The sequence below is a fragment of the Sciurus vulgaris genome (genome assembly GCF_902686455.1).
Source record: "Sciurus vulgaris genome assembly, chromosome: 3".
NCBI lineage: Eukaryota > Metazoa > Chordata > Mammalia > Rodentia > Sciuridae > Sciurus > Sciurus vulgaris.
The window spans coordinates 44,858,530-44,885,619 of NC_136463.1; the positions used below are offsets into that span (position 1 = coordinate 44,858,530).

The 27,090-nt window shown below is 36.8% G+C and overlaps 1 protein-coding gene and 1 pseudogene across 4 annotated transcripts in view; one reads left to right on the plus strand and one right to left on the minus strand.

Moving 5' to 3' along the window:
* Nucleotides 1-3,663: 3,663 nt before the first annotated feature.
* Nucleotides 3,664-27,090, minus strand: part of AKAP10 (A-kinase anchoring protein 10) — a 74,686-nt gene continuing 51,259 nt past the window's right edge. For 2 of the 3 annotated variants that reach the window (XM_079131693.1, XM_079131694.1), the window contains exons 12-15: nucleotides 25,696-25,778; nucleotides 13,169-13,221; nucleotides 12,491-12,586; nucleotides 3,664-5,419 (exon numbers count right to left, since the gene is read on the minus strand). In XM_079131693.1, coding sequence (XP_078987819.1) covers nucleotides 5,414-5,419; nucleotides 12,491-12,586; nucleotides 13,169-13,221; nucleotides 25,696-25,778 — 238 coding nt within the window. In that variant the 3' untranslated portion in view covers nucleotides 3,664-5,413. Of the gene's footprint in view, nucleotides 5,420-12,490; nucleotides 12,606-13,168; nucleotides 13,222-25,695; nucleotides 25,779-27,090 lie in introns of all 3 variants that reach the window. The other variant, XR_013762518.1, reaches the window with a different exon arrangement.
* LOC306656484 (ubiquitin-conjugating enzyme E2 D3-like) overlaps nucleotides 22,748-27,090 on the plus strand; it is a 41,036-nt pseudogene continuing 36,693 nt past the window's right edge. The window contains exon 1 of the transcript XR_013767014.1: nucleotides 22,748-22,875. The product of XR_013767014.1 is annotated as a ubiquitin-conjugating enzyme E2 D3-like (transcript). The remainder of the gene's footprint in view (nucleotides 22,876-27,090) is intronic.

Consider the following 27,090-nt stretch of genomic DNA (forward strand, 5'->3'; position numbering starts at 1 on the left):
CCAGATCTACTAAATCAGGAACTGGATGTTAGGACCACCAACCTGTGTTTCAAAATGTCTTTTCAAGGGATTCAGACATGAAAGTTTAAGAACTACTGCTTCAACGTAATAAATAAATGTCACAACACACTAAATTTTTCTTAAGTCTTTGACATATCTGTTTTACCACTCCATGATGAGTACTCCTAATGGGGAAAATGAAAGGAGGAAGAGTAAATGACTATTTTTACTTGGCATAGCAGTGTTAAGAGGTAGTCTCATGCTTGGGTGTGAGATTCTGGAAAATTCCTTTACCTCAAAACCCCTAGGCTCCTGACTTATAAGAAAGGACAAAAACAAGTACTTACCTTTCAAGATTGTTAAGAATCAGATGAGATAGTGCCTGGCATATGGTAAGTACTCAATTATGCTGGTTATTATCATCATTGAAGTAGAACTCACAAGGAGCTCATCACTTCATGGACTTAGTTTGATAGCTAGGCAGGTTTTCCCAAGGTCTTGTGAATTTATATCACCTGTACCACATTAGTCTTGTCTCTGGTTTCTAAGATTCTACATGTCCCAAAGCTCCAAAGAGACCTATGGAGCTGAGGCTGATCCTGTGACCTCTTCCTAAGCCTTGTCCTGTCAGAGAGGACTAGTCTTCATGGTCAGACATCAAGATTGTTGACACCTTAGTCAAAGCCTAAGTAAGTGCCAAAATCTCTAGTCTTGACAGCAAGTAATGGAATGACAGCAACCCATTCTCATGGAAGGGTATGCTTTCTCAGGGCCCCGCGCATCACTCCTCCTTTCATCTACGGTTTTCCCTATGAGCTTAGTAGGAGCTTGATGACTTCCAGTAGACTTTGGGAGTGGATTGAGGAGTTGAATCATGGGCTCAAAAGGCCATCTTGAGTCAAAAAACCCAGCACATATCTTAACTCATTGGGGTGGGGATGGGGGAACAGAACCTAGAACCTTGTTCATGGTACACTATTGTCCCACCATGGAGGCATACCTCCAACCCACTGTACATTTTAGATGCTACTTCCAATTTCCACCTCTTCAGTTGAATGCAAGTTCCAAAGGGTCTATTCCTTCTGTGTCCCTGCATGATAAATAGGCCTGGTACTTACAGGGTGGATATTTATGAAACCAATACTTAAATAATTAGAAGGAATGATAGTTGCTCTTCACCAAAATAAGGAAAATTAAAATCTGGGTGGGGCTGTCGGGCATTGGTGAGCTCGAGGCTGGGACCCACCATCTAGAGTTACACTTAATCTGAAAGGTCAAGTCCTGACTAGGTGCTTCTTTAGCACCCACTTTCCACAGGTATATGACATATGGCATTGTTACTATGATGTAGACAGGCCAGCTTGAGATCATTTAGGATGTGCCTGAGGGCAACATTCCAGACAATGGGACTTGGAAATGGAAGGTGGGAGAAATGGCCGTTTTCATAATCCCCACCTCTCATTTGCTCCTTAACAAATCCCCAGCTTTCTTCAAGCTGAAGCCCACTCTTTCTGGGTCTGCTTGTACACCTTGCCCCAGTTCATGCTTATGAGAGCTACTCATGGAACATTTAAAGGCCCACTCCTCCAGGTGCCTCAGTGATGCCTTCTGGGTAATGGATGCACTCCCAGTCTTAGGCAAAGAATTAGTCCAGGTGGAAGGTTCCTGCTGGGGTATCCTAAATGTGCCAGCACAGAGTCTGAAAGAAATAAACTAAGGAAACGCTTTAGTGAGATCACTAAAGCAACAATACTCACTTTCCTGTGTGTCAGGCAAGGAGATGGGCAAAAACCCTCCTTGAAGATAAATGCCCTTGGGTTTTGCTTACAGTGCCTTTTAGTGACTATTCCCATGGGTCCAAATATCCACAGTACATTCTCCTGGTACTGAGAGCCATTCTCCTGGACTCTGAGCCATTTCCAATCTTGCCTAAGCAGTATTCCTCAGTGTCTGCCTATATTATATTCATTTATATTTTTAGTTGTTGATGGACCTTTATTTTACTTATTTTATTTATATGTGGTGCTGAGAATTGAATCCAGTGCCTCATGCATGCTAGGCAAGCACTTTACCAATGAGCCACAACCCCAGCCGGCATTTATATATTTTTGTAACAATTACCTCTCCTCTCATTTTAAGCTATGTGAACTGAAATGCCTTCTATTTCTGGGATTATTACATTGCTAAGAGTACACATCATGTTTTCTCCTTCAGTAAAAAGAAGGGAAGCATGAGAGGCCCTGCCTAGGAGGCCTAAATTCTATGGTGACCATCCGGCAATAGGTAAGGGACTTTTCGGAGGCGCTGAGTAATTTCTCATTACAAAAATGAAGGAGTGTCTTCAGTTCCATTAGGTTAGGATTTCATTTTGAGAGAATACAGCAGATGACCAAGGAAGGTTTACTAAGAAAAAGGTCTTTCCCAGAATGCAATACTTTGAAGACATGAAGAACACACATGATCATCAGGAATCCGAGCAGACTGGCAGGATTTTAGTCAAGGTTCTTCTGGTTGCATGTAATGCTAACTTGGTGCTGATTCATTCTAAGGATCAGCTGAGGGTATGAATGAATCCAAGGCAAGAATGTACAACTGGATGCAGGAAATCAGGATAGTCTTGAGGGTTACCAAGGCAGCTGCCCTGAGGCTTGCCCATGCACTGCCAAACTTGTCTAAGTGCCCCATCCAAGTGACCATTCCTTCCTCATGCAAATTCTTGATAAAGAACGTCTTGGACCTATTTGGATCAGGAGTTGAAACCCTGGTCCAATCAATTGGAATGTGGGAGATAGGGATGAGAGGGCAAAAGAAAAGGTCATTGTACAAATATGGCCTCTACTCCTATAGGAGCGTGGGGGTGTTATTTTGAGTCAGGAAGGATCCCCAACAGTGTCAAAAGAGAGGTCAGCGGCTTCTTTAGTGGCTTAGCTAAATAAAATAGCAATTAAGTTTAGATTTTCTACAATTCATAATGACCTTCCCCTCCAAATTTCTATTGAACTAGTCAAAGTTCCAGTGTTGTATACCACTTACATTTCATATAACTTTAAGTAATATTGGAACCCAAGTAGAAAGTTACAAAATTTGCTCCCTGTTTTATTGTTCTTCACTAGATTTGGCTGACATTTGCTTTTCACTTTCATTAAGTCTTATAGGTGTCATAAAGACCCAAATTACAAAAGGTAACACTTTCTCACTACTATTTTTACTTTTTTAAACAATATGTGTTGATGTCAGTGACATGATAAGAATAAAGAGTGTACAACTGATTACTTGAACCTATAAAAACCCTACCAGGGAATCATATTTTGTGGGCACAATGATAGAACCTTGAATACAGCAACTGCTCAATAATAGATTAATTCAATTCAAATTTTAAAAGGAGCACAAGGACCTACTTTAGATCAAATATGAAATCTGGCTAATAATTTCAGGTCAATGCTGCTTCTGTGTTTCATAGTAGGTGAGGCAGAAAAGTGTAACCAAATTTCAAACTTGTTATTCTTCTCTTTATAAGAAGTTTACAACTACTGGCATCTCTAACTCAGAAGCACACAATGTATACATAGAATGACTAGAAATTATCTTAACTGAAAGCACTAGTTTGAATAGCCTAGAGTTTTACAGAAACTGTTATTTCAAAACATGCAGAGGCAGCAAGAGTCACCCAAAACCACATTTTATTCTAAGACCTTTATATTGCTTTTCTCCTATTTAAAGTTTGAAGCAATGTGAAATGGATCGAAATATCTTGCTAAAGGAACAAAATAAATTAATCACAGCATATACACCTAATAAAGACTTCAAAGTCTATGCCTATACTCAAACACAAGGCTAAGTCCAGTAGTGGCTTGTGTTCTGGGTTTTTGTAAAGCAAATGGAAATATTAGGCAGGATCAATAAATTTCAACAGAAGAGCCATAAATGCCCTGAAAGCAGAAAGTTGACACCATTTTAAATATAATTTATATATATATATATTTAAAATCAAACACAATTAAATAGAATATGGTTTAAGTACATGAATACTTCAGCTTTAGAAGAACAGAGGTGGTACATAGTACCAAAAACTTATACACAGCCTTTTTGCTTCTTCTGTTGATGAAACAGTGTGCCTCTATACAATCAGTATTGCAATGAATAAATTCTCTATTCAATCGAGACTTTCTCAAGGACAGAGGTGATTAATAACTATATATTTATGCATATATATATATATACATATATATATATTTTTTTCTCTTTTTTTTTTTTTTTTTTGCAAAGTCTGAGCAAAAGCAGTAATACCTAAGAGAATGTTCTTTCCCTTCAGTCACACACACAGAGGAAGCACTGGCACAGTGTGGTTGGCGGAGTGTGCATGTCAACTGGACAGCCCTGCTGATGGCTGTGCAGTCCCGATGCAAAGTCGCCTGAGTAGAAGGGCAGTGAGTGAGTCTCTTTCTACACTGAAAACAGAAAGAAAAAAGGTCACCAACTGCACACTTCCGACTCACAAAGAATGGGGGAGGCAATCAAACAAGTTGAACACTTCTCTCCCCACTTTAAAAAACAAAATTATAATCTGTGAATAAACATTTTATTCAAGGTACCACAGGGAAAAAATTGGAGTGATCCTTATGTCTTTCTTCTCACATGTATTCTGAAGGGGAAGTTAAGTAACTGGAGCATAGAATTCCAAAGGAGTAAGACCTAATTCTCAAAGTAAACTAAATTTGCCCTTTTGTTAACAGGGGAGAGACTAGTTTTAAAGATACTGCATCTCAGGAACAAGTAAAATGTGAAAATTATATGCTGTCACCAAAGGGAAGGACAATGTCACTGAAACATGACCTGTGATTTGTCTGTTTCCTTCTAAATTAATGCTTCTGTGAAGAAAGACTACACAAGGAACCTTCACCCTGTTCCACAAGCTGCTGGCCCCACATTGCCACTGAAAGCTGCCTGACTCTCAGTGGGGCTGACTCACCTGTTAATTTAGGAGGACCAATCAAAGCACCTCTGCCACGTTTTGTAATTCTGCTTGGGATGGATTCCTGTTCTAAGAATGTGCACCAAATATCAGCTCTATCTACCTCTCACAGGATGTGGTCCCAGTCTATTTCAGTGGGCTAACTCTCTCATACATGGGTTATTGCCATTGGAAAACTAATAATTTTCTAGTAATGTAAACAATACCACTTCGTAGCTTTGTGACTCACTGTATGAACATCATGTGCATCATTTATGTCTACATGTTACTTTGCAATATGGTGGAAGTCTAGGATTGTCTCCCATTCATTCTTAGAAATAAGTGTTATATCAGTGAAAAGAAATACAGTGCTGTTTTCATTGGCTGTGTTGAAGAATCCAACCAAAGGAAAAAAGTTCTCTTATTTTTCAAAAGCAGATTTCCATTATCTCAGTTCTTAAGTCATAGCTGAAAAGAAAAGAAAAAAAAAAAGTAAATGGTAAAGTACATTTCTATAACAAGTGAAATATTATTAATACAGACTAAAGAAGAAGGCAATCAACATTACTCAGTGTTTATTATACACTAGAACTTATGACAGCCAGAAACTGACTAAAGCCTTGTGAGGCAAAATTCTCATTTACATATGAGTGCATGGAAGTTTAAAGAGGTTAAGTACTTGCTTTAATCTTTTTATTTTGGCAATAGAAATTAGAATGAAAAACAGTCCCACTTTGTGACAGTAATTCTACTTCTGGAAATTAACCCCATAGTATAAAAGAAGTGGAAAGATTTATTTACAAAACATTCACAAAAATATTGTTTGTAACAGAGATAAATGTCAAATATCCAAAACCACCATCCATGGGAACTCATTAAATGACAATAAAACCATAACATGGAATACCACCAAGTTCACAAGGTTGAGAATCTCTTTTACTTATAGCACAGGGGAAGATTGCAGAGGACATGGCCTTCATTATTTGTAAGATGGCAAATGCTCATCAAACAATTTAATAATGATGTAAGGTAGTTCACAAGGAATATCCACGCATATTCTATGGGCAAATGCAGAGTTGGGGGTTTAAAGCAGAGGGAGAAATCAACATGGGCTAAACAGATTGAGCTATCCTACCTGGGCCTAGGACTGCACTTTCATAAAGTCATGGAATAAGAATTAGAAGAAGATCTTTCAAGATTTTGTCCAATTTCTCTGATCTACTGATGAGGAAATGGGGCACTGGAGACGCCAAAGTCACACATATTGCCTAAAAGTGGATTTAAGAGCTGGAATATAGTTTGGTGGTAGAGGACTTGGCTAGCATTTGTGAGGCCATCTAATTAAATAGACTCAGTTCTGCTAACTTATTTTTCTTTCTTTGTTTTTGCTCTCCCCCCCCCCCCTTACATCAATAAACCACTGATCTCTGAGAGACAGGTAGGATAGATGCCCTGACAAGCAAAGACAAGGCCTAGGAAGCTCAAAGTATTAAAAAAAAAAGCGAAATGTACCTGTATGTCCTGAAAATGAAAAGCATGTGGTAATAAAATCTGAATATGTAACTCAAATGAAAAACTTGAATTATAAATATCTGCTTTCCAAAATAGTTTCTAAAGAACATTTTCTTATTCAAACATTTGATCATCAACCTGATAACGGGGAATCACAAAAATAACTACCTTGCCTGTCTTCATACACCTTTAGCTTGTTCTTTACTATTTTAGGTGTGACTAAACCAGAAGATAAACATACACATAAATTATCACCCTTATACAGAAAAAGAAGATACAGTCTGCAAAAATGAATAGAGGCTTGGTATGCATCAGCTCAGTGAAAAGTTCACAATTAAACCAATTTCTGGTAATGAAAGTTCTCAGAGAAAAAAAGTTGGTTAGACAGTTGGCAGGGAAAGAGTAATGACAGACCTAAACCAAATTCAAGACTTCTAACCTCCTGCCTCCTGAGGGATATATGATGTTACTGAACATATTTTTCTTAGGTCTAGGGGTATAGCTCAGTGGCAGAGTGCTCACCTAGCATGCTCAAGTCCCTGGTTCAATTGTGAGCACTACAGAAAATTAAAAAAAAAAAAAAAAAATTTGTGTGTGAGTGGTACTGGGGATGGAACTCAGGGATGCGCTACCACTGAGCCATAACTCCAGACCTTTTAATTTTTAAGGCAGGGTCTCACTAAATTGCTGAAGCTGGCCTCGAACTTGCAATCACTGGGATAGGTGTGTGCCACCATACCAAGCTCCCTTCTTCTTGAAACCAGCTTAAAAAAAAACACACACACACACACCACCACCAGTGGGAAAAAGGAAAATTGGCAACAAAATTTCAGAAGCTGGAAACAAATGACAAGTGGTAAATAAATTTAGCAGAATTGAAAATCTCAATCCTAAAACTAGAGAAAGCTGAGGAGCAACCCAGTTGACATTAGAGAATCCCTCAAATCCTGGGGGAAGTGATGGCATCTGTACCCAAAAAAGGGAATGAGACTGGGTGCAAGCATGAGAACTTGTTAAAAGTCAGAACTAGAAACAAATCTATAGGGACTGCTCTACAAACTAATCAGTCAGGCAACTACCCCTATCAGCAGAAAAGCCTGAGATCTCTTCACTGAGCAAAGTAAAATACATTAGACACACCTGAGGGCAAGGATGCTGTACTGAGAAAAGGGTGATCAAGGAAGGGGGTGAATATAATGAATATTAAGCCCTCTTGCCTTATTTGGCTCCTAAAAATCTGGTAGCCTGCACTTTATTTTGTAGGCAGGAAACTGGTTGAGTTTTCTCTGGGGAATGTGATCAGTCTAAGAAAGAACTTTAAAAAAAAAATGAATTTTTTTTTTTGACATCAGATTTCCCAAGGAAATATCTGGCTATTTAGTTTACAATTCACTTTATAAAAAATTGCCAAACTGTTTTTAAAAGTGTCTACTGTCATTTTTCATTCCCACCAGTAATAAAATTGCTCCACATTCTTGCCAACACATGAAAATTAATTAATTAATGTCAGTCTTTCTAATCTCAGCTGTTCTTTTGGATATAGTGATATAGTGGAATATCACTAACTTTAATTTGTATTTCCCTAATAAATGATTCTACTGGGTGCCTTATGCATGTGAATATTTGACATTCATATATCTTCTCTATGTAGTGTTCGTTCTTATCCGTTAAAAAATCATATTGCCAATCTTAGGAGTTTAAGGATTCTTTGTGTGTGGAGGTGGTGGGGGTAAGTGGAGATTAATGCAGGGGTACTTAATCACTGAGCCACATCTTCAGACCTTTTTATTTTGAGACAGGGTCTAAATTGCTAAGGCTGGCTTTGAACTTTTAATCCTCCTGCCTTAGCGCCTGAGTCACTGGGATTACAGGCATGTGCCCCTGTATCCATCAGTTTAAGGGTTCTTTATGTATTCTGGATACAATTCTTTCATCAGAAAGATGTTTGCAAATACCTTTTTCCAATCCATGGCTTGTCTTCTCATTTTCTTAACAGAATCTTTTGAAGAGCAGCTTTCACTGTTGGTGAAGTTCAGTTTATCTTTATTTTCCCCCTTATTTGATGGCTCATACTGGGTTATGATCTCTAAGAGATCTTTGCCCATATCAAAATCCTGAATATTTTCTTCCACAAGTTTTAGAGTTTGAGCGCTTATATTTAATACCATGATCCATTCTGAGTTAATTTTGTATATGTTGTAAGGGCCAAGCTTTATTTTTTCCATATATTTATGTATACAAAACCAGTTGTTTCAGTATCACATATTGACAAAGACGGTCTTTTCCCTAAATTACCTTGGTACATATTCTAAAAATCAATTGGCTACATGTGGGTGTACTTCTGCAATTTATTAGCTCCAATGACCAATTTCCACCTTTATGAAAATACAATACTTCCTTGATTGTGTAGTTTTTCACCCATTAAATGTGCTAATTGCTATTAGGTGCTATCAGATGTAGGCAGTTCTCTTACATTCCTAGTTTCCTGACAGTTTTTGTTAGCAACGGTTGTTGAGTTTTACCAAATTCTTTTTCTACATCTATGGGTGATCATGTTAATGTGGTAAATTATCCAAATCAATTTCCAGATGTTAAAGCACCTTGAATTTCTAGGATAAACCCTAATTGTCATGTTTCTATGTATTGCCTAGATCAGCTTCCTTACCTTTTGTCAAGTATTTTATGTGTATGTTCATGAGGGAAACTAGTCTGTAGTTTTCTTATGTTTTTTTCTGACGTTTGGTGTCCAGGTAATTCTGGTCTTACACAAGAAGTTGGGAAAGAGTACCCTCATCAATTTCCTAGAAATGTGCCTAGAATTGATAGGCTTTAAATTATATCTGAACCCAGAACTTACTTTGTGGAAAGGTGTTTACACATTCAATTTCTTTAATACATATAGCCATTACTCAGGTTTTCTATTGCTTCTTGCATGAGCTTTGGTAATTTGCGTCAAGGAATTTCTCCTTTTCATCTAAGTTATCAAACTTATTAGCATGAAGTTGTTATATTTCCCTATTGTCATTTTAATAACTGCAGAATCTATAGTAATATAGCTATTGTTTACTTTTGATAGTGTCTGCATAAACTTTTAACTGTTTAAACAATTTTTTTTTGTTTTAATTTTTTTTAGTTGCCAACGGATTTTTTTATTTTATTAACTTATATGTGGTGCTAAGTATTGAACCCAGGGCCTCACACATGCCTGACAAGTGCTCTACCACTAAGCCACAACTCCAGTCCTAAGTTTTTACTTTTAACCTGTTGTGTTTTGTTACCCAATCTGACAATTTCTCATTTACATTTAATGGAATTATTAGTATGACTGGTTTAAATCTATAATCTTATTATTTGTCCTACTGGTTCTTTCTTCTTTTTTCCTTCTCTTCCTGTATCTTTTAGGTTCAGTATTTTTAAGGGTTTGGGTTATCTCTCACTATTGGTTTATCACCTATACATTTCATTTTTTATGTTTGCTTTTAAGGCTTATGGTATGTTATATACCATTTCATCTTTAAAGTTAGAACCTTAAAAGTTTACTTTCACTTCTTTCTTCCTTCCTGTTCTTTGTATTATAGTCATATTTTTGTATTTTACTACAATGAATGTTACAGACCCTCAACACACTATTATTGTTTGGTTTTAAATAACTATCTCATGCAGGAAATGGTGGCATATAATCCAAGTGCCTCAAAAGGCTGAGGCAGGAAGAGCCTAAGTTCAAGGTCAGAATGGGAAACTTAGTGAGACCTTATCTCAAAATAAATTTAAAAGGCTGGAGTTGTAGCTCAGGGGTAAAACACCCCTGAATATTCTACCCCTAGTACTTTAAAAACAAACAATCAAACAAAAAAAAAAACAAAAAAAAAAAAAAAAAAAGAAAACAACAACAACAAAAACTCAAATCAAACCAAAACCAACCAAACAAAAAACCCCTCTTAAATACATAAATTTATTTAAAAAATGAAAAAAGGAGGATCACAAATTTGAGGCTAGATAACTTAGCAATGCCTGGATATCTTAGCAAGACCCTGTGTCAAAATAAAATAAAGGGCTGGGATGTAGCTCGGTGGTAGTGTTTGCCTAGCATGTGCCCACCCTTGGGTTCAATTCCCAGTGCCATGTGTAAAAGAAAAAAGAGGGAGAGGGAGGTAAGATTCATTTACACTTACTCACTTATTTACAGATGAAATTTCTGTACCACCGGTACCACTCTGTCCTTCCTGAAGAACTTTCCTAAGATTTATTTTAGTTTTAGGTCTGCAGGAAATGTATTTTTTTTAAAAGATTTTATTTGATAAAAGTCTTTATTTTTATTTCATTTAAAAATATATCTTGGGGCTGGGGCTGTGGCTCAGTGGTAGAGCGCTTGCCTGGCACGTGTGAGGCCCTGGGTTTAATCCTCAGCACCACATAAAAATAAATAAATAAAATATAAGTACTGTGTCCACCCAGAACTAAAAAAAAAAAAAAAGATATCTTCACTGTTTAGGTTATTTTTTTTCTTGGACATTTTAAAGACTGGTTCAGCTATCTTCTGGCTTGCTTGCTTTTTGACAAGACTATTGTTTTTATTTTCATCAAAGCTGGAAAATTTCTAATCGTTATTCGCTCAGCTTCCCTCTCCCACCCTCACTAGTGATTGACCCCAGGTTTACTCTTATCACTGAGCTACACACATTCCCCAGTCCTTTTCATTTATTTTGAGACAAGATTTCGCTAATATGCTGAGGCTTGCCTTAAACTTGTGGTCCTCTTGCCTCAGACTTTGAGTAGCTGGGATATACATTTTTCTTCCCAGTTTTTCTGTTTGTACTTCATTTGGGATGGTTTTCACTGTTTTTCACTAATCCTTTTAGTGCTTCTAAGCAGCTATTTATCTCACGCAGTATATTTTTCATTTGATACAATATTTTTTTATTTCACGAAAATCATATTTGGGTTGTTTTCATCTATCATCTATTTCTCTTATTATACTCATGTCTTGATTTTTTTTTTTTTTTTTTTTGGGTAGTGCTGGGAAGCAAACCAAGGATGCACATGCTAGGCAAATGAGTTACTACCAAGCTACATGTTCAGCCCTCTTAAACATATTTTTAATATTTAAAATAGCTGTTCTCTTGTCTTTGCTAATTTCACCATCTTTCTCATTTCTGGGCCTGACTCTATTGATTGAGTTTTCTCTGGTTATAGGCCCAGTCTATACTTCCTCTCATGCTTGGTAATTTTTGATTAGATGATAAACATTGTAACTTGATACTATGGAGTGCTCAATTTTGTTGTCTTCCTTTCAGGAGGGTTAGGTCTTTGTCTTGGCATGCAGTTGTTATTTACAGAGCAGTTTTATCCTTTCAAATTTTGTTTTTAACCTTGGTTGAGATGCTTTACTCTAGGGCTAATTTAGCTCCAGTATAAGACATAATCTTTGTGAGGACACTATCCAATGTTTTGTATAATATTATGGCTGGGAGAAACATGAACCATTCCTAGTCCTCTGTTCCAGAATCATTTAGTATCCTACTTCTGGGGATTCTTTCCCTAGACACGTGCATTTTTACTTCACATACAGAGAGATTAGTATTTGGCCAAGGACTTGAGGGGACCTCTCCTCTGCAGCTCACTTTCTGGGCTGCTCTCTCTTTTCTGGTACCCTGTCCTACAACTTCTAGTGTAACAGCTATTCCAACTTTGACTTCTAACTCCTTAATTCAGTAAACCTACAGGGCACTGTTTGGTTTTTCCCTCTCTGTACTTTGTAAACTGTTTCTAGTCAGTGAAGGAAGGATCACTTCAATATTATGCTCCTCTCTAGGATTATAGTCCTATACTGCCTATTGTTCAATATTTGGAAACAAATTGTTTTTAGTTTATCAGTTATATGATTATTTATAACAAGGCAATTCCTATAGCAGTTAACTCTCAAAAGGCAGACACAGAAGTACCCTATGTCCTTTTTAATTTTTATATACTTGGATATAATTCTTTTCAGCTTTATACAAGCTAAGTCAGAATAGAAACCATGCTTACCTTTGTAGATGTCCCCATAGGTTGATCATACTGTGCCTGTTGCATAACATCACTGACTATCATTTTAGCGATCTTCCAAGCTAGCTCTTCTTGGGCCTAAAGGAAGTAATTCAAACTGTTGATAATGGTTACTCATTAGAAGGATCAAGATGCATATAAGCAGAGCTCTAAAATCAATTATAAATAGATAGAATTTCGGTAACAAGTATTTTTCCATGTATCCCTCAGGCTATGACACATTAACATGTCATTCACTGTTTTCTAGAGTCAGAAGGTCAAAAACACTTTCCTTTACCCACTCCCATCTCTTAATGAACTTGGCTATTCAAAAAGCACGCCTCCACTTCTGAAAGTAAAATTTAGAGTGGGGAAAGATAGCTTTTGCTTCTGCAAGGATGATCATGAGTGCTGGTTGAAGGAAAACTTGAATGGTTGGATATACTTCAATGGCCATAGTCTCTGAACTGAAGTCCTGTGTTCTAGAATCATTCGTATTATCACCATGCAATTCCTAGATGCTAAGAAGGGCCTTTCCTTTTTTGTTATGTTCTGGATAAGGGAGTACCAATGTCAAGCTGCTTAAACACAGGAACTAAAAAACGAGAAAACTTAAAACGTTTCTTAGAAAAGGGTAGCATTTATAAAAGGGATTTTTTTTATACTAAAAGTAGAATTTACCTCATCAGTATTTCCTTGCACCCACTTCTTCATAGCTTGTGAGAACATGGATCCTAGTAAACAAAGCAACATTGAATAGAGATTTCATGCATAATTTTACATTAAAAAATTATCTTTCTTAAAAGCTGTTACTTTTAGACACAGGTATTTTTTTTCTAGTGTGATCCCATCCAAAACATTAAGGAATATTACTACTGATAAAAACTGGATATGTTGTTTCCATAACAAAGTACTTAACTTACAAATATCACAGAAGTGCTTTTGAAAGCTGTTTCAGAATTAGGAATTTTTTTTTCTACTCTCCTTACCTGATTAAATAAACTATTATCTTGTATCAAATTTACAGTAAACATTAAAACAAACAAATAAAAAACATCTAACTAGGACACTGGTCTTAGGTAAAAAACCAGTGATAACAATATATTTATTATATTTTTAAACCTTTAGACCAGTTCCTATACAAAAATTCTTCTAGCATAGATTATGTTGCTATAAGGTGGACATCTGGTATGCCTAAATGAACTGAGTGAGAACGGAATTTTAAATAGCCATACTCTATCCAAGCCACAGTGTAACTCAACTTCCCAGGATGCTTCCTGCTCTCACATGCTAAAAATCACCAAGAAAGTGGGTAGCCTCTGTTAATAATAATTAATAATTATCAATAATCTGAATAAGTTCCCTTCCCAACTTTGCCTCACACCAAATTAACTTTTATTGGAAGATTATTTCTTAAAGCAAAGTCCTGTTTAACTCAGTAAATTGAGATAGGAATGTATAAAGCACTCATAAAAAATACAAAACCTGAATCCTTTTCCTTCAATAATTTTTATTATTAGCTCAGGGTTCAAATACTGGTCAAATTTTACTGTCAATGAGGAGAAACAGGGCTACAGTGTTCAATGCTTAGCCTAAAATTTCACCCAGCTGTTCAATTACTCAATGTGCTGCTCTCTCATCAGGCCCATCAGCAGAGTCACACTACCAACAGTCTCTTACCTCCTGACACTCTGTTCTTTACCTGTAATACCTACTTCTTCCGTGATTACTCTGTATTCCCCCCTTTAACAGGGAGTTTCTCCAGTATCTCCACTGTCAGTCCTCTTTTTTTCCCCCAATATATTCTCTTCTGGATATCTTCATTCTATTCTAGCTTTAACTTCTTTTAATATGCAACAACTCAGAATAACCTCCTTGAACGTCAAATCCTTATTTCCAAATTATATAAAAGCATCTCAAATTTAACATGTTATAAACTGACTCATCTGCCTCCTATCTACTCTTTTTTTGTGTTCTCTTAAATTTTTCTTTCAGAGAACCTATGTAAACTACTCAACCTAGGGATGGAGATGTGGCTCAGCAGTAGAGCTGAGCTTGCTTAGCTTACATGGGGCACTCGGTTCCATTCCTGGCACAGCAAAAAAGCCACCAAATTCCAACTTGAAATGCAATCTCTTGAATTTATCCTTGGAAGTCTCAGATTCATGAATCTGACCCTCATTCCAATTAATGCTACCATTACTTCAAACCCTCTTCTAATTACTCCTAATCCTAGTGTTTTCTCTGATACCAAGCTCTCCCCAACTGCAATTCATTCTTATTTTACAACCAGAGAAATACATTTGGTCAATATTCTGCTTAGAAATCCCTGATGCCTGTCTACATGATGGAAGTCCAAGCTCCTTAATATGACATCAAGGACTCGCTCAACATTTTGCTTCCCATGATTCTATCCAGACACTGAGAGGGTTGTACTACAGGGTCACATGAATGCTCACAACATCTTTCTATAATTCCTTCTTGTTACGTGTTCTCCTAGATGATTTTAATGTAACTTTTTAAATTACCTGCTTGCCCTTAAATCAAAGTTCTCATACTCTCAGAAGCCTCTGAGATACACTCTTCTCAAAACTCTTTTACTCCTCAGTGCTATATTATCAGAGATGCAAAACCTAAATTAAAACTATAGGCTGGTAAATGACAAACAATTCTGTCCAACTGTCCTCAGCAAGGAAGGAGAAGAAAGTAAAGGAAGGGGAATTGAACTGTAAACAAGTGCTGTCAAGATAGTGTTCTGAACAAATCACAATCTCCCCACTACTTGATTTCTTCATCTATAGAATGGGGAGCTATTATGTATCAATGTATCATCTAAATTGCATGAGCTTGAAAATGCTAAGAAATATTCTTATTTGTGTGTGAGGAGAGAGGAGAGCCTCTGTGAGTACCTTAAGAAGGAAGTAATCTGAATAAGAAAATTTAGGGTCTATGTCAGTGTGCAAAATGCAGCCAAGTTTAAGAAATGATTTTTTTTCTTTATTTGGTGGTGCTGGGAGTTGGATATTTTTCTTAAATTGAATAAATGTGATCCAGAATTGTACCACCCATAATCTCTAATGACTTTTTTTTTTTTTTTTTTTGCTGGTACAGGGGATTGACCTCATGTCTTATACATGTTGGACAAGCACTCAATCACTGAGCTACACTCCCATTCCTCTAATGAAATTCTTAAAGAATAATTCAACCAAAAAATATTTAATAGGTATTCATCTACCACGTGCCAGGCACAATTTTAAAATTGGAGAATACAGTGCCAAATAAATCCCTGCTCTCAGAGGCAATATTCCATTATGAAAAATAGATTATAAATAAGTATGCAAATAAGATAATTTCAGACAATGAATAAGAAAATAAAGAAGTGGTATGTTGGTGTACAGATGATTTTAGATTTTGAGGGTTGGAAAGGGCTCTCTGAAGAGACTATGCTGAGAAAAGTAGGAGCCAGTTGTGGGATGAAAGTCATGGCAGAGGAAAATAGCAGCTGCAGAGGCACTAAATGTAAAGAAAGCTCACAAAAAGAATAAAGGATAGTTGAATTAGAGCTTAGTCTGTGAAAGGAAGAATAGTTCAAGGTAAGGTTATAGAGGCTAAAGGGGACATTCATAAGTCACAATAAGAGAACAGATTTTATTTCAAGTGCCATAGGAAGCCACGGAGAAAGGGGTGAAGTGATGAAGCAGTGATGTTGGCGCAATGCAAGGAAATTCAACATGTAGGAGGAAAGGTTATAATGAAAAGTAAAAGTTGACGGGGCGATCCAACATGGCAGACTAGAGGGTGACTGCATCTCCAGTCGCTCCAGAACCCAGGATTCAAGAAGGGGAGGCATTGAGAGACTCGGACTAAAATAGAACCACGGGGTGAGTCACCCCGACCCAGTGAAGCTCAGCTGGGCGGCAGGCCCGGATTCGGGCGGCTTATTACAGTAGGACAGGGCAGAGAGAGTGTCCCCCAGGCAGCCCTGAACACTCTGGTGGTGGGCTCCTCCCACAGGGCCAGATTCTCCAGCTTTGAAGAGGAGGCCCAGTGAGAGCCTTTCTGCACAGAACAGCGCACGGCCAGCTCCGGCCCACCCCGCAGCCAGCCCACCCGCAGGTTGCTTCAGAGACCAGCACAGGGCAGCCAGGGACTTCCCCAAGCAGCCCACTTCCCGCCAGCGGGAAGCGCCTTTCTAGGCTACCTTCTTGGAGCAGACCGCCCAGTGAGAGCCTTTCTATGCAGAGCCAACCACAAGTCCCCAAGCCAGCGGTGACCTCCGACCCGCAAGCAGCCTCTGGGACCAGGGTAGGGCAGCCAGAGACCTCTCCAGGTCTCTCTCCCTGGAACCAGTAGTGACCTAGGGGCAGCGTCCTTTGGAAGCACTGCATTATCAAGTTCCTCCAAGACTTCAGGCTACTGAAGGCTGGGAGGTGATACACTGGAAATCTACAGGGACACTATAAGCCAATAGAGGAAATCTGCAATATCTCAGAGTCCCACTGACATTTGGCCAATATGAGAAAAAAAGGGAAGAAAATGTCGCAAACAAACCTAGATACTATATCAATAAAACCCAATGACAGCAAAGCAGAAGAAATGTCAGAAAGGGAGTTCAGAATGCACACAATTAAAAAAATCAGGGAAGCAAACGAGGAGATGAAAGAGCAAATGCAGGCATTAAATGATCACACCAATCAACAGTTAAAAGAGCAAATACGGGAAGCAAAAGAGCATTTCAATAAAGAGTTAGAGATACTGAAAAAAAAAAAAAATCACAAATCCTTGAAATGAAGGAAACAATAAACCAAGTTAAAAACTCCATAGAAAGCATAACCAATAGGATACAACACCTGGAAGACAGAACCTCAGATATTGAAGACAAAATATTTAATCTTGAAAACAAGGTTGACCAAACAGAAAAGATGGTAAGAAATCATGAACAGAATCTACAAGAATTATGGGATATCATAAAAAGGCCAAATTTAAGAATTATTTGGATTGAGGAAGGCTTAGAGAAACAAACCAAAGGAATGAACAATCTATTCAATGATATCATATCAGAAAATTTCCCAAATCTGAAGAATGAAATGGAAAACCAAGTACAAGAGGTTTATAGGACTCCAAATATACAAAATTACAACAGACCCACACCAAGGCACATTATTATGAAAATACCTAACATACAAAATAAAGACAGAATTTTAAAGGCGCGAGAGAAAAGAATCAGATTACATTCAGGGGGAAACCAATAAGAATATCAGCAGATTTTTCAATCCAGACCCTAAAAGCTAGAAGGGCCTGGAACAACATTTACCAAGCCCTGAAAGAAAACGGATGCCAACCAAGAATCTTATACCCAGCAAAACTTACTTTCAGATTTGACGATGAGATAAGATCCTTCCGTGATAAACAAAAGCTAAAGGAATTTACAAAAAGAAAGCCGGCATTACAGAACATTCTCAGCAAAAGATTCCATGAGGAAGAGATGAAAAACAACGATGCAAAACAGCAACGGGAGGTACTAACCTAAAGGAATAGCCAAATAAAGGAGAAACCAAATGATGTCAAAAAACAAAAATGAGTCAAATGACTGGGAATACAAATCATATCACAATAATAACCCTGAATGTTAATGGCCTGAACTCATCAATCAAAAGACATAGACTGGCAGATTGGATTAAAAAGAAAAACCCAACAAATGCTGCCTGCAAGAGACTCATCTCATAGAAAGAGATACCCATAGACTAAAGGTGAAAGGATGGGAAAAAACATACCATGCACATGGACACAGCAAAAAAGCTGAAGTATCCATCCTCATTTCAGATAATGTGGACTTCAAGCCAAAACTAGTCAGAAGGGATAAAGAAGGACATTACATACTGCTTAAGGGAAGCATAAATCAGCAAGATATAACAATCATAAATATCTATGCCCCGAACACTGGCTCATCCAAGTACGTCAAACAAATCCTTCTCAATTCCAGAAATCAAATAGACCACAACACAATAATACTAGGCGATTTTAACACACCTCTCTCACCGCTGAATAGATCGTCCAAACAAAAATTGAATAAAGAAACCATAGCTCTCAATAACACAATCAACAATTTAGACTTAAGCGACTTATATAGAATATACCATCCAACAAAGAACGAATACACTTTCTTTTGAGCAGCACATGGATCCTTCTCTAAAATAGACCATGTTTTATGCCACAAAGCTACTGTTAGCAAATACAAGAAGATAGAGATACTACCTTGTACTCTATCAGATCATAATGGATTGAAATTAGAAATAAATTGACAGAATAAAAAACAGAAACTTATCCAATACTTGGAGATTAAATAATACACTATTATACGATGAATGGATAACAGAAGACATCAGGAGGGAAATAAAAAAATTCTTAGAAGTAAACGAGAACAAAGACACATCATACCAAAATCTCTGGGACACTATGAAAGCAGTACTCAGAGGAAGATTTATTTCATGGGGCGCATTCAACAAAAGAAGTAGAAATCAACAAATAAACGACTTAACACTACACCTCAAAGCCCTAGAAAAAGAAGAGCAGACCAACACCAAAAGTAGTAGAAGACAGGAAATAGTTAAAATCAGAGCCAAAATCAACGAAATTGAAACAAAAGAAACAATCGGAAAAATTAACAAAATAAATAGTTGGTTCTTTGAAAAAATAAACAAAATTGATAAACCCTTAGCCACACTAACAGAGAAAGAGGGAGAAAACTCAAATTACTAAAATTTGGAATGAACAAGGAAATATCACAACAGACACGAGTGAAATACAAAACATAATTAGAAGCTATTTTGAAAATCTATACTCCAACAAAACAGAAAACCTCGAAGACATCAACAAGTTTCTAGAGACATATGAATTACCTAAACTGAACGAGGAGGACATACACAACTTAAATAAATCAAATTCAAGCAATGAAATAGAAGAGGTCATCAAAAGCCTACCAACAAAGAAAAGTTCGGGACCAGATGGGTTGTCAGCCGAGTTCTACAAAACCTTTAAAGAAGAGCTCATTCCAATACTTCTCAAAGTATTCCATGAAATAGAAGAGGAGGGAACCCTCACAAACTCATTCTATAAAGCCAGTATCACCCTGATACCTAAACCAGACAGAGACACATCGAGGAAAGAAAATTTCAGACCAATATCCTTAATGAACATTGACGCAAAAATTCTCAAGAAAATCTTAGCAAATCGCATACAAAAATATATTAAAAAGACAGTGCACCACGATCAAGTGGGTTTTATCCCAGGGATGCAAGGTTGGTTCAACATCCGGAAATCAATAAATGTCATTCACCACATCAACAGACTAAAAGTTAAGAATCACATGATTATTTCAATAGATGCAGAAAAAGCATTTGATAAAATACAGCATCCCTTCATGCTCAAAACGCTAGAAAAAATAGGGGTAGTGGGAACATTCCTTAACATTGTAAAGGCCATCTACGCTAAGCCCATGGCCAGTATCATTCTAAATGGTGAAAAACTGAAAGCATTCCCCCTAAAAACTGGAACAAGGCAGGGATGCCCTCTTTCACCTTCTATTCAACATCGTTCTTGAGACTCTAGCCAGAGCAATTAGAAAACCAAAGAAATTAAAGGGATATGAATTGGAAAAGAAGAACTCAAACTATCCCTGTTCGCTGATGACGTGATTATATATTTAGAGGAACCTGGAAATTCCACAGAAAACTCTTAGAACTCATAAGTGAATTCAGTAAAGTAGCAGGCTACAAGATCAATGCTCATAAATCCAATGCATTTTTATACATAAGTGATGACTCTTCAGAAAGAGAAATTAGGAAAACTACCCCATTCACAATAGCATCGAAAAAAATAAAATACTTGGGAATCAATCTCACAAAAGAGGTGAAAGACCTCTACGATGAGAACTACAGAACACTAAAGAAAGAAATTAAAGAAAACCTTAGAAGAGGGAAAGATCTCCCATGTTCATGGATAGGAAGAATATTGTCAAAATGGACATACTACCAAAAGTGCTATACAGATTCAATGCAATTCCAATTAAAATCCCAATGATGTACCTTACAGAAATAGAGCAAGCAATTATGAAATTCATCTGAAAGAATAAGAAACCCAGAATAGCTAAAGCAATCCTCAGTAGAAAGAGCGAAGCAGGGGGTATCGCAATACCAGATCTTCAACTCTCTTACAAAGCAACAGTAACAAAAACGGCATGGTATTGGTACCAAAATAGACAGGTAGATCAATGGTACAGAATTCAGGACATGGACACAAACCCAAATAAATACAATTTTCTCATACTAGACAAAGGGGCCAAAAATATGCAATGGAGAAAAGATAGCCTCTTCAACAAATGGTGCTGGGAAACTGGAAAACCATATGCAACAGAATGAAATTAAACCCCTATCTCACCCTGCACAATACTCAACTCAAAATGGATCAAGGACCTCAGAATCAGACCCTGCATCCTATAGAAGAAAAAGTAGGTCCAAACCTTCAACTTGTTTGCTTAGGATCAGACTTCCTTAACAGGACTCCCATAGCACAAGAAGTAAAAGCAAGAATCAACAACTGGGATAGATTCAAACTAAAAAGCTTTCTCTCAGCAAAGGAAACTATCAGTAATGTGAAGCGAGAGCCTACAGAGTGGGAGAATATCTTTGTCACTCATACTTCAGATAGAGCGCTAATTTCCAGAATATATAAAGAACTCAAAAAACTCTACACCAAGAATACAAATAATCCAATCAACAAATGGGCTAAGGAAATGGACACTTCACAGAAGATCTACAAGCAATCAACAGATATATGAAAAAATGTTCAACATCTCTAGTAATAAGAGAAATGCAAATGAAAACTACCCTAAGATTTCATCTCACCCCAATTAGAATGGCGATTATCAAGAACACAAGCAACAACAGGTGTTGGCGAGGATGTGGGGAAAAAGGTACACTCATACATTGCTGGTGGGGGTTGCAAATTAGTGCAGCCACTCTGGAAAGCAGTATGGAGATTCCTCAGAAAGCTTGGAATGGAACCACCATTTGACCCAGCTATCCCACTCCTCGGCCTATACCCAAAGGACTTAAAATCAGCATACTACAGAGATACAGCCCCATCAATGTTCATAGCTGCTCAATTCGCCATAGTCAGATTGTGGAACCAACCTAGATGCCCTTCAGTTGATGGATGGATAAAGAAACTGTGGCATATATATAACAATGGAATATTACTCCGCCATGAAGAATGATAAAATTATGGCATTTGCAGGCAAATGGATGAAACTGGAGGATATCATGCTAAGTGAGATAAGCCAATCTCAAAAACCCAAAGGACAAATGATCTCGCTGATAAGCGGATGAGGACATATAATGGGGGAAAGGAGGGGTTAGCGTTAGGGTTAGGGTTAGGTTTAGGGTTAGGGATAAGGAGGGTGGTAAGAATGGAGGAAGGAAGGACTGTATAGAGGGAAAAGAGGGATGGCAGGGGTGGGGGGAAGGGAAAAAATGACAATGAATCAAACAACATTGCCCTATGTAAATTTATGATTTTTAATAAAAAAAAAGTCAGTGTCATATGGTAGGGAGATTGATCTAAAAACTAAGGTGATATATCCAAATGTATATGTGAATCTTAGTTGGATTCCAGATTGGATAAATATGTAATAACCATTAGATTATATAATTGTTAATTTTATTAGATATAATAATAGAGATGAGCTTGTAGAATGTGCTTCTTAGGACGTGCATCCTGAAATATTTTGGAGTAGTCTCATGAGATCTGCAACTATCTATCAAAAGGCCTGACCACCATCAAAGAATGTAGGTGTATGTGTGTATAATAGAGAAAAAACCAAAAACCTCACAAACCCCCAAAACCAAATGGGGTAAAATGTTAACTCTAGGTGAATCTGTATATGCAGTGTATATTAAATCATTAAAATCATTTTTAAAATTTCAAAAAAAAAAAAGTAAAAGTTACCTTCCTTCCTCTTCTCATACCTAAAATAATTGCTGCTGAATTTTGTCCACATATTTTCAGGGGTTTTTAAATGTATACACCAATATAGTCTTTTAAATATGTTATATATATGGCAGGGGGTGTAGAGGTGTAGCTCAGTGGTAGAGAGTACTCTTGCCTAGCCTATGAGAGATCCTGGGTTCCCCAGCACTGGGGGATATACATACATATATATGTATAATATATAATATATATTATATATATATACTTATGTGTATGTATATACATAAATCATAGCACTTATGATCTTATAACATGTAACTTAAACCATCAAGATTTCAGGTATAGCGGCTGGGGTTGTAGCTCAGTGGTGGAGTGCTTACCTAGCGTGTGTGAGGCACTGGGTTCGATCCTCAGCACCACATAAAAATAAAGTTATTGTGTACATCTACAACTAAAAAATAAAAATTAAAAAAAAGATTTCAGGTATAACTTCTAGTTTACAAGACATGTTGGGAAGAGGGCTGGGGTTATAGCTCAGTCAGTGGTAGAGTGTAAGGCACTGGGTTCGATTCTTAGCACCACATATAAATAAATAAAATAAAGACCTAGCTACAACTAAAATTTTTTTTAAAAAGTAAATATATTTTTTAAAATGTTGGGAAGAGAGCAATAACATAAATAAAACAATCAGGAAAATCCAGAAGATTGAGCATTCTGTTAGGTTCTTAGCCTGATACGTTTAATAAGTCAGGGTATAAGGAAGGAAAGAAGCTAGAGTAAAAACAGACTGAGGTTATATCCTCCTATTTATATCATCTTTGACATCTAGCACACTGCCTGGCACACAAGAATCATTTGAATGCCTTCGGAATGAATGAATGCAATCTCTGTGCTACTATACTACCAAAAAATACTTAAGAGACATCTGGAAAAACCAAAGGAAAAACCAGTATGTGGATGTATTTAAAGGAACTGTAGAAACTCCTATTTATTACTTTATATAGGCATGTCTTGGTTAAAGTAATAATACAAGTAAACTGGTGGATGGGATTGCTGGTAGAGATACAACCCTGTTACTCTACCTTTCAATATAGCCCACTTTCAGCCTAATCTCCACATAAGCTTAATCTACAACCATCATCCCTTACTTAGATTCTGACAAGAATGTTTTCTCTATTTCTCTTAAAGCCCTATATTCTATTTCCAAACAGCTGTCAGAGCAATCCCTTTAACATATAAGTCAAATCACATTGCTTCCCTGCTCCAACCTCCCGTGTTTCCCCAATACTTTCCAGTTCTTGCCATGGTCTCTCACTCACCTTCTACCACTCATCCCTTTGCTCACTGCACTCCAGTCACAATGGTCTTGTCCCTTGCTTGTTTCTTCCAGATATTGCCTGAGCTTCTCCCCTATTGGGTTAAGATCTTTACTCAAAATGCTGTCATCTCAGCAAGGCATTTGCTGATGACCATTCAAATACCACTCCTCACTACTCTGCCAAACCTTGTTACCCTGCTTTTTATGCTTATATACGAATATATATATATATATATGCTCATATATACAAATATATTAACACATGTACATAAACAGTATTATCTGTTTACTGTCTCCTCCACTATCATTTAAGTTATAAGAACAGAAACTGTTTTCTTCCCAGGACCTAGAACAATAGACATATAATAGGCACTTATCATTTTTTCAGAATGAATGAACAGCATAAAGAGATTGAGCAGAGATCATGGTTTAGGAAAACGTTTCTTGTGTATCTTTTCCAATAACATAACTTACTTCATATAAAACTAATTGCAAACACCCAATACCTATGCTATGCCTATACTATTTCCAACATCTATATATGGAAAGTAACATTTCTTCATGAGCTGTCAGAGGTATAAGATCAGATTTAAAAAAAAAACTAAACAGCTCAGAGATTTTTCTGTTAATACTGGAGGCCCCATTATCCTCATTGACAAAAGCTATCTAATGACACTGTAGAATCCTTCCTGGCCAATGCCTCACAGAAGTCATCCAGCACTTCCTCTGTTCCAAGGTTACCTCTTCCCAGTATTTATCACCCAAGACAAGAGATACAACTAACTAGACTCTAAGTTTCTTGAGGGCAAGATCTATACCTTCTAACATGCTCAGTGAATATTAGCATATAGAGGCACTCAAAAATCATTTAGTGGGCTGCAGATACGAGCCCAGTGATTTACTAGCTTAGAGACAAAGTACCTTCCTAGTGTGCCAGAGGTCCTGGGTTCAATCCCTAGACCAGGTGAGGAAAAAAATAAGCAAACTACTTGCTGAATAAACTATTTATATTTTTCCTTAGTCCTTACATTCTTTTTAACTGAGAACCTGAGACTTCTCTGACAAAACAGAAAATAAAAAGAATCAATTACATGGAAAAATAAGGTCATGTAGGTAATAGGTCTTTTTGTACTAAATTGCTTCAAAAATTGTTTGCACTTTTTTGCTTACTCTGACAGTGTATATCTAACCAAAAAGTAGAGCATTCATCAAAATAAAGCAGTGTAATTCATTACCCAACTACAGTTGTGTTAAAAAAAAAAAAAAAGATAAATGTAACAGGAATGCAGTATTATTAAATTCAATAGGAAGATTAACAATAGTTCTTAATTTTAAATATTCTTATTAAAAGAGTACTTTCTACTTAATAAAGTTAGCATCCTTTCCTCAAGACACTGTGAATCAACCACACATCCAAATGGATTCCCATTTGTTTCCCAAAATCTTCCTGTATAAATCAATTGTTTGGAAGCTGAAATCAATCAAAGGCAACACTTAAAAAAAGATGAGTCTAACTCTTAGAATTGACCAACTCACTCTTCTGCAGATTAAACCAAATAAGGACCTGAATTTCAACCTGTTAGTATTTTCCATATATACCTCATAATTTTCAGTGGTTTTGTGGAAATTTAATAAGATAAAGATAAATCCTCGAGTCTAATATGGATTGGATATTTTGCCACTAAACAAAAAGGTAAGTAACCTTTTCTTACTACTGTGCCTTCCATTTTGGTAAAGCCAGTTCAGTAACTTTCATTCAGAAGAGAATACGTGAAGCCCGTGTAAACATGGGGGTGAAAGATATGGTGGTTTTAACCAGTTTAAACTTTAAATAGTCCTTCAATTATAGCCAGTGAGTAACAGGAGCAAAGCTTTAAATATGAAGTATAAAAGCACCACAAACCTTTTGATTTCTTTACATCAGGTTCAGGCTCAGATTCCCGGATAAACTGACCCAAGTCACTGACTCTTCCAAATGTCATCTTCCTACATAAGAAGAAAAAGAGACTATAACTTCTAATAGCTAAAATCAATTTTTAAGTATTTCATATAAATCTAGAAAGTTTTTTGAAAATAGAACCTTCTGCCACAGAAAGCAAATTCAATTAAATTTCATTCAAAATCTCAAACATGTTTATGAAACATGACAAACAGGGAATTCACAGTTCTAAAATTCATGCAAAAGAGTAAAGGCACAAGAATAAACAATTCTATAAAAGAAGAACTAAATAAGTAGGACTTGCTCTAACAAACGATCAGAATACATTATACAGAAGGGGCTGAGGTTGTAGTTCACTGGTACAATGTATGCTTAGCATGCTGGTTGTTTCAAGCCTCACAAGAAAAAAATCCAAAACAACAAAATAAAACAAACAAGCAAACAAACAAACAAACAAAAACCCTCCAAAACTTGTGAATGACAGCACAAGACAGGATAGTGCAACATCAATTACATAAAAATAAGCAAGTGGGCAAGGCAGAGTGAGCATGTCTGTAATCCCAGTGACTTGGGAGGCCGAGGCATAAGGATTACAAATTCTAGTCCAGCATGGGTAAGATCCTGTCTCAAAATTTTAAGAAAAGGGGGCTGGGGATGGAGCTCAATGGAAGAACATTTTTGGGCTCAATACCCAGTACTGGGAGGGAGTGGGGGGAAGAGAGGAAGGAATGAAGGAAGGAAAGAAGGAAGGACACCATAACCTAACAGTGATTACTCTAAGTAGGAAGGGGAGAAAATAAGCATTGGTGTATGTTAAATTAGAGAATATTAAACTTCTAGGTAAATTTAATTTTTTATAAGAATAATCTATTTGTAATTGAGAGTTGCTTAAAAGAAGAAAATTTCTGTGATACCCATATATTATTTTATTTCAGATAAAGGGGACTTTATTTTAGAGATATTCTTAATAAGTTCTCATTTCACTCATGGCACGTACGTATGCCAATATACCAAGTGATAAAAATTTGTCTTGACAAAAACTTCAGGAAGATGCCAAAACCATAAAACTAAAACAAACAATGAAAACCAATTTTAAAAATGATGAAGAAAAATTATCATTTCTCTTTTTGGATCCATTTTATAAATTATTTAAAATATACATTTATTCATACAAAAATGCAGAAGTACAACATTTCCATTGGTAAGACTTTTGTATATAAATGAACCATTCCTTAGGAATAAATCTCATCTGTGAGAATTAACTCATTCAGGCTTATCATCCACTATTTTCTAAAAAGATCACTACAATTAAAGATCATAAACTATGTCTGACACAGCTGAAGTGCACTTTCCAAAGAA